Consider the following 14907-nt stretch of genomic DNA (forward strand, 5'->3'; position numbering starts at 1 on the left):
TGATGCTGGATCCGGATGACACCTGTCGATGGGTCGGCTGAAAGAATGACCTCATATCCGAAGTCACCAACACATCTTCAAACCGGCCTCTTCTTGCAGGCGCTGTTGGATTGGTACCCGCAAATCCTTCTCTGGGAGTGGGAATTGCTCCTCTGCCAGCGCACGCAAAAGCAGAATGCAGCATTTCTCGAAGCAAGGCCTGGAAGTGCTGCATTCTGACAGCCCTCTGCGACGGCGGTAACATTTCCGCCATTTTGTGTTTGTACCGGGGGTCTAAGTACGTTGCCACCCAGTACTGGTCCTTGACCCTCATGCTTTTTATACGGGGGTCCCTATTAAAACACTGGAGCATGAAGGCCCCCATTTGCACTAAAGTGGAAGCGGTGTGGTGGCCTGGCTCCTGCTCATCATCCAGGATAATGTCGTCCTCTTCATTCTCCTCTCCCCATCCTCGCACAACAGGGATCCCAGAAAGGTTTAAAGCATGCTCTTCTTGCTCCTGCTCATCCGCCCCGGCACCATCCTCCTCTGACTCCTCATCAGACTCCTGTTGTTGACTTGTCTCAGATAGAGTAGCCCCCCCTGGGAATTCATCCAGCATTGCGACTTCCTCATCTTCCCGCTCCTGCTCCTCCACAGCCTGATCAATGACACGACGCAATGCACGCTCCAGAAAGAAGGCATAAGGTACCATGTCACTGATGGCGCCATGGCTGCGACTGACCAGTTTGGTGATCTCCTCAAATGGCCGCAGAAGTCTGCATGTGTCGCGCATGAGCAGCCACTGGCGCGGTGAAAAAAAACCCAGCTCCCCAGAACCGTTTCTTTCGCAGAGTTCATACAGGTAGACGTTAACTGCACGTTTCTGCTGGAGCAGCCTATCAAGCATATAGAAGGTTGAGTTCCATCGCGTCGGGCAATCGCAAATAAGACGTCTGACCGGCAGATGGTGTCGCCGCTGAATGTCAGCAAGGCGAGCCATGGCCGTGTAAGATCTTCTGAAATGGGCCGAGATTTTCCTTGCCTGCCGCAAGATGTCCTGGACCCCAGGGTATTTGACAAGGAATCGCTGCACGACCAAGTTTAAGACGTGTGCCATGCACGGCACGTGCGTGATTTTGCCCTGTTTCAATGCGCTAAGCAGATTGGCACCGTTGTCACACACCACTTTACCAACTGTCAAATTGAGCGGTGTTAGCCACTCATCTGCCTGTGAACGCAAAGCTGAAAGGAGTGCCGGGCCAGTGTGGCTCTTTGCTTCCAGGCACAACAGACGCAGCACGGCATGGCAACGTCTCACCTGGCATGTGGAATAGGTTCTGGGGAGCTTGGGCGGTGCAGTGGAAGAGACGCTAGCAGCGGAAAAGGAGGAGGCAGCTGAGGAGGAGAGGGAGGAGGATGGAGTAGGAGGAGGAGAAGAAGAGTCAGGCCTGCATGCAATCCGTGGCGGTAAAACCAAATCTACACGGGTGCCACGGGTTACATGCTTGACGGCCGTCAGAAGGTTCACCCAGTGGGCAGTAAAACTGATATACCTTCCCTGCCCGTGTTTGCTAGACCACGTGTCTGTGGTCAGATGTATCTTGGCACCGACACTGTGTGCCAGAGATACATTCACTTGCCGCTGAACATGGCCATATAGCTCTGGGATGCCCTTCTCTGAGAAATACTTCCTTCCTGGGACCTTCCATTGTGGTGTTCCAATGGCCACAAATTTGCGAAAGGCCTCCGAGTCCACCAGTTTATATGGCAGTAGTTGGCGGGCTATGAGTTCTGACAAGCCAGCCGCCAACCGTTGGGCAAGAGGGTTATCCGGCGTCATCATTTTTTTACGCTCAAACATTAGGCCCACGGAAGCCTGCCTTTTTGCAGAAAAATGTGAGCTTGGCGTGATGGAAGGTGGAGTGGAGGACAATTGTGAGGAGAGAGGAGAAGGAGAAGTAGAAGACGAGGCTGGACGGTGAGAGCCTGCAGTGTGGCTTTGTGTGTTCCGTTGCTCCCACTGGGCTCGGTGATGGCTGCTCATGTGCCTTCTTAAGGCGGTCGTCCCTAGGTGAGTATTGGGCTTACCGCGACTAACGCGTTGACTGCAAAGATTGCAGATGGCAACGCTATTGTCAGCAGCGGACACGTTAAAAAAAGCCCACACTGCGGAGCCATGTGCCGGTGTCCTGGGAGCGCCAGATGTGACCGTACATGGTCGATGACTCGCTCCTGATACATTTGCAGTCTGCTTTGTCCCTGCTGTGCAATGTAAGTCATTGCTGCTTCTCCTCCCTATCTGCTGGTCCATATCTCCCTCTGAACTCCCCTCCTCTTCCTCTCTTGTGGGCACCCACGTGACATCACTAGACACGTCATCATCAACGTCACCTTCCCCACCGCTATAAGTAGAGATCTCGGAGTAGGCAGCAACACCGGGGACCAACCTCCTCCTTGGGCTGATCTGGGTACTGGCGTCAGACTGCTGAGTAGCGCTTGTTGCTACCTCCTCTTCCTGATCCAATACCAAGAGTGGCTGCGCATCAGAAATGTCCTCTTGATATGGATCGGAAAATAATTCCAGTGACTCAAGCGGAAGGTATGTGGTGGTGGTGGTGGTGGTCGTGTTGTTGGTGGTAGTGTCTTTGGGGGTGCACATAGCAGAGAGTGAAGAAGAGGGTGCAGATCGAGAGGATGAGGAGGGTGCAGAAGAGTAAGGCTGAGCGAGCCACTCAACCAAGTCTGGTGCATCCTTTAAAGTAATTGAACGCACCTTCTGCAACTTCCCACTTTGGCTCAAGCCTGTTGCTCCTGCCCTACCCCTACCACCCCTGCGGAAGGGCCTGCCTCTTCCTCTGCCTGTCATTTTTTAAATGACCCTGTGACAAAACTCTTAGTCCCTATACCGATGAAGGACTGCTGCAGTATAGGGCAGCGGTCAGCAGTGGTGCACGTCAACCCTATCTATTGTGGACCGATAGCGGTCCTTACAGAACAGCAGACTGTACCGCACTCAAGCCTATGTACCGTAGCACCCTATACCAAGTTACCAGTCCTTATAAGAACTTTTGTGGACCAAGCAGGTTGTGTATTAGTGTTTAGCAGACTGTACGTCAGTCCCTATACCGCTGAAGGACTGCTGCAGTATAGGGCAGCGGTCAGCAGTGGTGCACGTCAACCCTATCTATTGTGGACCGATAGCGGTCCTTACAGAACAGCAGACTGTACCGCACTCAAGCCTATGTACCGTAGCACCCTATACCAAGTTACCAGTCCTTATAAGAACTTTTGTGGACCAAGCAGGTTGTGTATTAGTGTTTAGCAGACTGTACGTCAGTCCCTATACCGCTGAAGGACTGCTGCAGTATAGGGCAGCGGTCAGCAGTGGTGCACGTCAACCCTATCTATTGTGGACCGATAGCGGTCCTTACAGAACAGCAGACTGTACCGCACTCAAGCCTATGTACCGTAGCACCCTATACCAAGTTACCAGTCCTTATAAGAACTTTTGTGGACCAAGCAGGTTGTGTATTAGTGTTTAGCAGACTGTACGTCAGTCCCTATACCGCTGAAGGACTGCTGCAGTATAGGGCAGCGGTCAGCAGTGGTGCACGTCAACCCTATCTATTGTGGACCGATAGCGGTCCTTACAGAACAGCAGACTGTACCGCACTCAAGCCTATGTACCGTAGCACCCTATACCAAGTTACCAGTCCTTATAAGAACTTTTGTGGACCAAGCAGGTTGTGTATTAGTGTTTAGCAGACTGTACGTCAGTCCCTATACCGCTGAAGGACTGCTGCAGTATAGGGCAGCGGTCAGCAGTGGTGCACGTCAACCCTATCTATTGTGGACCGATAGCGGTCCTTACAGAACAGCAGACTGTACCGCACTCAAGCCTATGTACCGTAGCACCCTATACCAAGTTACCAGTCCTTATAAGAACTTTTGTGGACCAAGCAGGTTGTGTATTAGTGTTTAGCAGACTGTACGTCAGTCCCTATACCGCTGAAGGACTGCTGCAGTATAGGGCAGCGGTCAGCAGTGGTGCACGTCAACCCTATCTATTGTGGACCGATAGCGGTCCTTACAGAACAGCAGACTGTACCGCACTCAAGCCTATGTACCGTAGCACCCTATACCAAGTTACCAGTCCTTATAAGAACTTTTGTGGACCAAGCAGGTTGTGTATTAGTGTTTAGCAGACTGTACGTCAGTCCCTATACCGCTGAAGGACTGCTGCAGTATAGGGCAGCGGTCAGCAGTGGTGCACGTCAACCCTATCTATTGTGGACCGATAGCGGTCCTTACAGAACAGCAGACTGTACCGCACTCAAGCCTATGTACCGTAGCACCCTATACCAAGTTACCAGTCCTTATAAGAACTTTTGTGGACCAAGCAGGTTGTGTATTAGTGTTTAGCAGACTGTACGTCAGTCCCTATACCGCTGAAGGACTGCTGCAGTATAGGGCAGCGGTCAGCAGTGGTGCACGTCAACCCTATCTATTGTGGACCGATAGCGGTCCTTACAGAACAGCAGACTGTACCGCACTCAAGCCTATGTACCGTAGCACCCTATACCAAGTTACCAGTCCTTATAAGAACTTTTGTGGAACAAGCAGGTTGTGTGTTAGTGATTAGCAGACTGTACGTCAGTCCCTATACCGCTGAAGGACTGCTGCAGTATAGGTGAGCGGTCAGCAGTGGTGCACGTCAACCCTATCTATTGTGGACCTATAGCGGTCCTTACAGAACAGCAGACTGTACCGCACTCAAGCCTATGTACCGTAGCACCCTATACCAAGTTACCAGTCCTTATAAGAACTTTTGTGGACCAAGCAGGTTGTGTATTAGTGTTTAGCAGACTGTACGTCAGTCCCTATACCGCTGAAGGACTGCTGCAGTATAGGGCAGCGGTCAGCAGTGGTGCACGTCAACCCTATCTATTGTGGACCGATAGCGGTCCTTACAGAACAGCAGACTGTACCGCACTCAAGCCTATGTACCGTAGCACCCTATACCAAGTTACCAGTCCTTATAAGAACTTTTGTGGACCAAGCAGGTTGTGTATTAGTGTTTAGCAGACTGTACGTCAGTCCCTATACCGCTGAAGGACTGCTGCAGTATAGGGCAGCGGTCAGCAGTGGTGCACGTCAACCCTATCTATTGTGGACCGATAGCGGTCCTTACAGAACAGCAGACTGTACCGCACTCAAGCCTATGTACCGTAGCACCCTATACCAAGTTACCAGTCCTTATAAGAACTTTTGTGGACCAAGCAGGTTGTGTATTAGTGTTTAGCAGACTGTACGTCAGTCCCTATACCGCTGAAGGACTGCTGCAGTATAGGGCAGCGGTCAGCAGTGGTGCACGTCAACCCTATCTATTGTGGACCGATAGCGGTCCTTACAGAACAGCAGACTGTACCGCACTCAAGCCTATGTACCGTAGCACCCTATACCAAGTTACCAGTCCTTATAAGAACTTTTGTGGAACAAGTGAGTTGTGAATGTTTAGCAGACTGCAGCAGAAGGGCAGCAGTCAAGTATAATATCCTTTCTATATTTGGAAGAAAGAATATTATACATGTAGAAGCCTATTACTGTACCACTGATACCAGTCCTGAAAAGAACCTTTGTGGAACTAATAATAACAGCAAGTCTTTAAAATTACCCTCACTGCCTGACAACACTGCTTCCTTCCTGTCCCTATACAAATTGGCAAAAAAAGAGAACGATTAGTGGTTACTGGAACAGCTCTTTTGTGGACCTTGATAGTAACAGCTAATGATGATGATGATGATGATGATGATGAAAGACTAATCTGGCTGTCCCTGTAGCATACACCGTCCTTTCCCTTTCTCTAAACTAACAAAAGACACTCAGGCTGCTGCAAGAATCAGCAGCACAGCAAACCTATCAACACCTAACACCTATACCAGTCCTGAAAAGAACTTTTGTGTACCAAATAGCTAGTGGTTTATCTCTCCCTACTCCACACAGGAACCTGTCCCTATCGTAACAGAAGAAAGAATGTAAAATGGCCACCGGATCGGGTGTATTTATAGGTTAGGGGGAATGTACAAGTGTCCATGTGCTGTCATGTCTCAATTGGCTGTCCTGTATCACATGATAAACGTGTCACCAAAGGTTAAAGTTCTTGTATACATTAAACACGTAAGTCCGCCGCGGCGAACGACGGAAAAAGGCGTTCGAACGTGCGGACCGCGAATGTCGGAAATTCGCCGCGAAACGACCGCCGGGCGAACCGTTCGGCCATCACTAGTGCTCATCCTGCAGATTCCCCAGTCACACAATGGTGCAGTGTTCAGCGTTGCCCAGTGATGGTTGTGTACAAATTTGTTTTCTTTCCAGGAAGTTTCCGGAGATCTGAGTCTTGTTGCATTGTTGCAGCTCATATTTCAGCTGACATTTGTTTAGTGGTTTGGGGATTTCTTCGCTATATAAGCTGTTGGCATCCTTTGTCCTCATTTCTGTATTAGTTTACATTTGATGGTTGTGTGCGTTCAGGTGACATCCGCACTGATATCGGTGTGCGTTCAGGTGACATCCGCACTGATATCGGTGTGTGTTCAGGTGACATCTGCACTGATACCTGTGTGCCGTCAGGTGACATCCGCACTGATATCGGTGTGCGTTCAGGTGACATCCGCACTGATATCGGTGTGCGTTCAGGTGACATCCGCACTGATTTCGGTGTGCGCTCGGGTGCTATCTGCACTGATTTCGGTGTGTGTTCAGGTGACATCCGCACTGATAGCGCTGTGCGGTCAGGTGACATCCGCACTGATATCGTTGTGTGTTCAGGTGACATCCACACTGATATCGTTGTGTGTTCAGGTGACATCCGCACTGATATCGTTGTGTGTTCAGGTGACATCCGCACTGATATCGTTGTGCGTTCAGGTGACATCCGCACTGATATCGTTGTGCGTTCAGGTGACATCCACACTGATATCGTTGTGCGTTCAGGTGACATCCGCACTGATATCGGTGTGCATTCAGGTGACATCCGCACTGATATCTGTGTGCGTTCAGGTGACATCCGCACTGATATCTGCGTGCGTTCAGGTGACATCTGCACTAATACCTATATGTGCTCAGGTGAGATTGGCACTGATACCGATGTCCCCCCCAAAGACCTCGTTCAGCTGTCCCCTAGGAAGCATCCTTCAGCCTATAATGGCCGTTTCCACAGCTCAGGGGACTGCCTGGTACTTTTACACAAATGACTCAGTATCTATCTTTCTTTTTTTTTTTTTTTTTTTTTTGTGTGTTGCACCCATTGCTATGGGGAGTTCTTTCTATTATATTTTTAGTTTGCGCTTTGATCTTTCTCTTTTGTGAAGGCGGTTTAACCTTTAACAGATACGTTTTGCCTTTTAACTGCGGATTCCTGCGGCATCATAAAACCAGATGACGGGTCAAACACGTCGGCGATATTCTCACATTTGTAGAGATTCTCAGTTTGTTTGTTCTGGGTGGATCTGGATTATCCGGTGTTTACCCTCCTTGCCCTCTGGACACACACCCCTTCTTTTGAAATCCACGCTGTATGTATCCCCAGCCCCCCCCCCCCCCCCTTTCCCAAACCAATACCAATATAATGTGTGTATATAATGTAATAATAAAAGATAATATGTAATATATATTAAAAAAAGACAGATATAAGTACCCATGTGATGGCGCTGTTAAATATATGAACATAAATACATAAATGAATATATACAATCAAACTTCATAAAGGTGCAAATGCCACGGTGCAAAAAAACAAAAAAATATGCAGGGTGATGAAAAATATGATAGAAGTCCACAATATAAGTGCAAATACCACTGTGCAAAATATTATAAAAAAAATTTAATATAAAGTGATGAAAAGAGTCCACAATAATAGAAGAGAATCTTCTAACTGATAACAACTCTAAAAAGTCTCTAATAGTGAACCGTGTTTCTCGAATACACAATGTGACTCCAGTCCGTGACTTGTGCCCCCTTCACTGAGTGCAATGCAAGCTCACCTCCAACATAGACCCCTAGGGGGCGGTAAGGGTTTATATGCTGATAATCTGGTTCCTTAGGACACTATGCGATTCTGCTTTAAGGATGGCTCCACAAAAATCGCCAGCAACTCCAACATGACATGGAAAAGACAAGTAAATGCCTCCAAAAGTGCAGTACCTACCTAGGTGGAAGTCTGAACAAGCCTCACCAACCCAACTTCCTACAATGCACTGACATTTATTGATTGAAAACAAAGCATATGAGAACATCCAGCAAGTCTCACCTATTGAGCTGATAGTCATACCACCGGGCTTTACTTGTGAGGGGGAGCCTACGTGAGACTTGCTGGATGTTCTCATAAACACAGGTTCACATTAAATTTACTATCACAGGTGCGTTAGAACAATGACTCCGGATCCAGATAAGGATCCAGAGCAGGTACTCCACCCTCTTCCTACACTTCTGCCTGAGGTTTCAATTGGAGACTTAATGAGAGGAGACCACACCTGTCATACTAGCTTGTTAGGTAACCCATAGGGCTTTGGAATCCTTTATGTGCTAATTTGTACAACAGATATAGAACACTGGTTTAACAAAAGTATAAACTTTTATACTTGTATATCATCTCTAATAATATCTCTAATATTCTCATATTTCCTGTAATAATAATCCTGTATTTTATGTAGTAATCTAATCTTGTATTTCCCATAATAATCCTGCGTTTTCCTTGATAATCCTGCATTTCCTGTGTTTTTCATATTGATAATTCCATATTTTCCTTGATAATTCTGTTTTTCCCCATAATAATAATCTCATGTTTCCTGTAATAATCATGTATTTCCTATAAAAAAATATACCTGCGTATACTTTCATAATCTTGTATTTCCTGTAAAAAAATATACCTGCATTTCCTTTAATAATCTTGTATTTCCTGTAATAATATTCCTGTATTTCCTCTAATAATCTTGTATTTCCAGTAAAAATATTTCTTTATTTCATTTAAATATAATCTTGTATTTCCTGTAATATTCCTCTATGTCTGTGATAATACTATTTCTGTGTTTTCTGTAATAATAATCGTATTTCTTGTAATAATATTAATCCCGTATTTTCTGTAGTATTAATCCTGTGTTTTTCATAATAATCTCATATTTCCTATATTAATCCTGTATTTCTCCTTAATAATAATCTGACATTTCCTGTAAAAATATTCCTGTATTTCCTTTTAATATAATATTGTATTTCCTGTGATAATACTATTTCTGTGTTTTCTGTAATAATAATAATAGACATACAGGAATATTATTACAGGAAACGTCAGATTATTTTAAGGAGAAATACCGGATTATCAAGGGAAATATGGGATTATGAAAAACACAGGATTACTACTACAGAAAATACAGGATTATTATTACAAGAAATAAGATTATTATTACAGAAAACACAGAAATAGTATTTGTAATAATAATAATCCTGTATTTTCTGTAGTAGTAATCCTGTGTTTTTCATAATAATCCCATATTCCCCTCGGTATTTCTCCTTAAAACAATCTGACGTTTCCTGTAATAATAATGTATTTCTTGTAAAAATATTTCTGTATTTCCTTTAATATAATAGTCTTGTATTTCCTGTAATAATATTCCTGTATGTCTATTATTACAAAAAACACAGAAATAGTATTATTACAATCTTATTTCACATACTAATAACCCTGTATGTCCTGTAATAATAATTCCCTGTTTTCTGTATGAATAATCATGAAACTCCAGTAGTAGTAATCTAATATTTCCTGTAATAATCCAGTATTTCCAGTAATATTCTTGTGTTTCCTGTAAAGGCTTACCTATATTTCCTGTAATAATAATAATCTTGTATTTCCTGTAATCATGTATTACCTGGAATTTTTTTTCTGTTTTTACTGTATTTGGTGTGTGATTGTCTTTTTACATTTTTTTTTTTTGTTTTTGTTTTTTTGTCGCGACCATCTTATTCTGGCTCACGATACTTGTACAAATGTGAAAATATATTTTGTTTTTCAGACCACGGATATGTTGGTGGATGAATCCAGTTTCACAGGTGAGACGGAGCCATGCAGTAAGACCCATGGGTCGGTGGATGAAGCCAGTGGATTGGCAACACTCAGCAACATCGTATTCATGGGGACACTCGTTCGATACGGCAAAGGAAAGGTAACTGTGGATTGGGGATATTAAACTATACTATAAAACAAAGGATCTGCTGTGTACAATTACATATTCAGCTCTATGTGTATCTATGGTAGCTCTACCCCTAACGATCGGCCCGTTTTATATGAAGAGCTCAGACCTCACGCAGCCCTCGGCTACAGGAGTAACTGAATTGCAAGATTGCAGTCAATGAACGGCCCTTCCAGCATAGAAATAGATACATTTTTCCCAGAGAATCTATTTAATTGAGGGAGAGGTTCACTATAACAGTGAGTCAGTCCACCCAAAACTGATATTTCTGTTTGTCAGATGCTGCAGAATGAAAACTCCCAGGAGGGCAGATCTGGGAATTATAACAGGGAGTGCTTATTGTTGGCATTTCCAGTACATACAAGAAGCCCTCAGGGACTTGCTGTCCACGCTGGCTTCCACTTACAGTTGAACCATGCCAGGTTCTGTACCTTTCATTTCTCCTGATATTCTTCTTCCCTCCGGCAGGGTCTGGTCACCAGTGTCGGAGAAAAGTCACAGTTTGGTGAAGTTTTCAAGATGATGCAAGCAGAAGAGGTCTGTATATATCTGATGTATGATAAAAATGTGTATAATACCTTGTATGCTGTTTAAGGTCCGGTATGGTATTCGGGTCTTTTGTAGGCCGTTAAGGCCCTTCAGGTTTAGTATGGATTTTAACCACTTCAATACAGGGCACTTTCACCCCCTTCCTGCCCAGGCCATTTTGCAGCTTTTAGCGCTGTCACACTTTGAATGACAATTGCACGGTCATGCAGCACTGTACCCAAATACATTTTTAATAATTTTCTTCACACAAATAGAGCTTTCTTTTGATGGTATTTAATCACCACTGTGTTTTTAACTTTTTGCTAAAAAATCTAAAAAATGCAAAAAATTCTGTCAGAAAATCTTGTAAATAAGTAACTTTGCTTCTTCACTGATATGCACTGATAGGCTGCACTGATAAGGCGGCATTGAAAGGCACTGATGGAGTGGCACTGATGAGGAGGCACTAATATGCAGCACTGATAGGTGGCACTGATATGCAGCACTGATGGGCACTGTTGGGCACAGACTGGCGTCACTGGTTGGCACTGCTGGGGCTGCATTGTAATCGGGGCACTGATGATCAGTGCCCTGATTACCTTTTCACATGTTCCCTGTGAGGAGATGCCACTGATTGGTACTTCTCATCTTACACTCCACCAGTGTGAGGCGAGGAGAGCCAATTTAAAGAAACTTCCTTGTTTGGACACAGCCGATCACACGGGCAAAGACGTGGCCGCGCCATGTCCCAGGAACATATGAAGTCATCCCTGAGCGAGAGTTGGGCCTGCAGCAAGTAGTTAAGAAGGACCCGATGCCAAAAAAAAAAAAAAATGCATGCCCCCCCCCCCCAAAATCCATGCCAGGCCCATCGGTCTAGTATGGATTTTAAGGACATCCTTGTGCTAAAAAAAAGAAAAAAGGCTTAGTGCCTCCCCCAAAATATATAGCAGACGCTTATCTGAGCACACAGCCTAGCAGTCCCCATGTTGGTGAGAACAAGGTCCTCTTCCCCCCCCCCCAACCCTGGCCCAGTGGTTGTGGGGGTGCAGGGGGTGACTTATCAGAATCTGGAAGCACTCTTTAAGTCCACTGGGTAATCCCTGCACCTTAGTTTACTTAGCAACGGGGCAGGGGGAAGTGGCGCTATCATTCGGCAGGAGGCAAGCAAAGGAGTGGCCGTGTTTTAAAGGTGGTGTGTGTGTTTTATTTATTTATTTATTTTTTGCTTTTTATGGGGTCGGTGGGTGGCACTCATCATAATTGACACAGACCTACATTGCTGGATGATGTGGTATATGTGCATCACTACACTTTTTTTTTATTCAACAAAGAATGTGACAGAAACTGTGTTGTGTTTTTTTATTTGTTTGGCATTTTTTGTTTTTTTGTGAATGAGTAAGGTTACCCCCTATTCATACACATGGGAAGAGAGGCTTAAATCTGGGGGGGGGGGGGGGTTCTTTGTTAAAGGGGGCCTCCAGATTCCAATAAGCCACCCCTTGCACAACTACTGGGCCAGGGTTGTGGGGACAAGGTGCTTTGCCAGGGGGGGTCCCCTTAAAATCCATATCAGTCCAAAGGGCCTGGTATGGATTTGGAGAAGAACCTCAAGCCGTTTTTAATGCAGGGTCTTTTGTTTTCCTTCTGTTGTTAGCGGGTAATCCCCCGCTTGACAGCAAGGATGACTCATGGTTGTTAGGACGCCAGTAGGTGCTGGCTCCTTAACAACCAATAACTCATCCCTGCTGCTGACAGCTGTAATGGGTCGCTGTATTAAACGCTTAAAAATGCATCAAGTTGCACTACAAAATCAGACTGGAAATCGGATCAAAATCTCATCGCATTAATGGTAATCAGGCCATAGATCTATACATAATAAAGACATACAATGTATACACACCATTGAATAGATACGCCATGTGACCTTCGTTCTAATGTACGGATGGATCCTTTTACATGTACACTGAGGAAAGATACAATTATTTCTTCTAATCGGATTCTTCTATTGAATTGTATTATAACTGTACTGTCTCCCCTTATGTTGTAAAGCGCTGGTCAAACTGTTGTCACTAATGGAGTCCTGTATAATAATGGCATAGCAGTCAGGAAACTCTCTCCTAAAACCAGAGATTTGGGGTGCACCGTTACCCCTTTCTCAGAGAGAAAATTATAGGAATATCATATGATGTGTATATACATTGTATATCTTTATTATATTTACCTGTTCCCCTGTGATTTATAACCTAGGGGCACTTGTTCTCTGTTGGAAATGGCACCTATCGAATAGCACCCCTCATTGTACATATGGTCCTATTATGGTGTTTGAGGGACAGTTAATTATTTCTATACTGAGAGGACGGCGAGTACAAGGAACGGAGTCCATCTAAAATCTTTATCTTGTTTTTAACTTCCTCTTCAAGTGGTGAAATAATTATGGCAGAGAATGAGCGGAGAATATGTCGCCTCTCCCTTTGTATACATCCACCAATCCGCAGAGACTGCCAACCTGGTAGTCACTGTGTTCTGCTATGATGGTGGGCTCCCACTATAGTAGCCATTGGTGTGACCATGTGATCTCCCAATGAATTCCTTAGGTTTTCTCTTTTGTTTCAGACCCCAAAGACCCCTCTACAGAAGAGTATGGACAAGCTGGGGAAGCAACTCTCTCTTTTCTCCTTTGGGATTATAGGTGAGAAACCAACCACATGACATTGATCTTCATACAGTCTCTCTCTCTCTGTTGTGTGTGGCTGTCCAGACAAGTCTCTGGGGGGCACTAGTGACGGAGTAGAAATCCCTGATCTCAGGGTCACCCTTAATGTTTGCTAATAATAAATATCCAAATGAGAAAGAAGATCAAATGTTGAGACAAGCAGTAGCCAATTTGTTTTAGGGGTGCAAAGTATCAACCTTCATCAGGGTGTGGGCGGAGCCACTCGCTCTTGATGTGGCGGTACCGTTTTGCATGTGAGCACACTCATCCATGCTCAGGACCAGGCGGGCACTGTGTTCATGTGAGAATCGAACATTATTGTGGTACCCCAGCTTAGAGATGTGCTATACACTGTGTGTAGTAATGTAGAGTTCCTCTGTGGAGCATCTTGTCCCGTGTCACTTCACACCTTAACTTGATGTATGTTGTACTTAGGAGGTACATTGCTGAGCCTATGCCCACTCTACTCTCATATTTAACTCCTTCAACTCTTCCATACCATGGGGCCAACCTATGGGTCTCCGTAATACGGGTTTGGTCCTGATACGTTCAGGGTATCAACCGCTTGGGAAAGAGTCAAATCACAAGCCCCTTGCTACCGGCGGATCCTTCAATGTTCCAGGTACCATGCTATATGACCGGCTGCAATATACCCTGCACTAGTTCTGATAACCCATAGCGACTGCATTCCTCCTCCGGGTAAACCTGTAGTACACTTGTAGTGGCTTTGTTTCATACCCCACGTGTACTTTACTGACCCTGTTCCTTCATACACCAGAAACCACCATGCGCCCCTTTAAATGTCTTCGACCAGGCATGGAACAGTTGATACAACTTTATGTTTGGCAAAGTCCAAAAAACACATTCCAGTGCACCATAACCCTGTCTGTCTAAGCAGAGCTGCCCAGGCATACCTCCACAAGGTGATAGTCCAATTTTCACATTCCCCAAGGCTTGGCTGTTCTTCTGATGGACTGCTGGGTGCAGCGGTCTTCCTTTGTGTTCCATAGTTGTCACGGCATCTCTGAAAGCAGGCTTTCCCCTATATTTATATCACTGGGTGGATAGGCAGGGGCCAAAAAGCCCAGGAACTGAGGTGCAAAACGTTGGCCCCTTCCCCAGACTGGGCCAGCCAACTACTTAACATACTGAAAGGAAACCTGCCTACAAGGGCATTGGAATTTTATGGCAGAATTTCTATGTGGACTATAGTACATTCTCCTAGAGGAGGATCTCCATAAGAAGACAAGCATAAACAAAGGAACAGTGGCACTGTACTTAAAATACGATCACCTTCTAGAGATGTGTACTCTAGTCCATATAGGATTTCTGCTATAAAAGCCAAAGTACTGAAGGGGGATACTTTGGCCCCAGAAACATGCTGGATACTGCTTGTCTTAACATTTGATGTGATTGTCTGGCACTTTATCTTTTTTTTTCTCA

General features: G+C 45.2%; 1 protein-coding gene across 1 annotated transcript in view; it reads left to right on the top strand.

Annotated features, from left to right (window-relative positions):
- The window catches only part of ATP2C2 (ATPase secretory pathway Ca2+ transporting 2), a 132906-nt gene that overhangs the window by 82138 nt on the left and 35861 nt on the right, over positions 1-14907 (top strand). Inside the window, exons 8-10 of the mRNA XM_077453414.1 lie at positions 10044-10193; positions 10689-10757; positions 13365-13440. Of these exons, the coding sequence (XP_077309540.1) occupies positions 10044-10193; positions 10689-10757; positions 13365-13440 (295 nt within the window). The remainder of the gene's footprint in view (positions 1-10043; positions 10194-10688; positions 10758-13364; positions 13441-14907) is intronic.

The sequence above is a fragment of the Lithobates pipiens genome, unplaced genomic scaffold (genome assembly GCF_037356315.1).
Source record: "Lithobates pipiens isolate NorthernLeopardFrog02 unplaced genomic scaffold, aLitPip1_a1.2 Scaffold_10, whole genome shotgun sequence".
In the NCBI taxonomy this organism is placed as follows: Eukaryota; Metazoa; Chordata; class Amphibia; order Anura; family Ranidae; genus Lithobates; species Lithobates pipiens.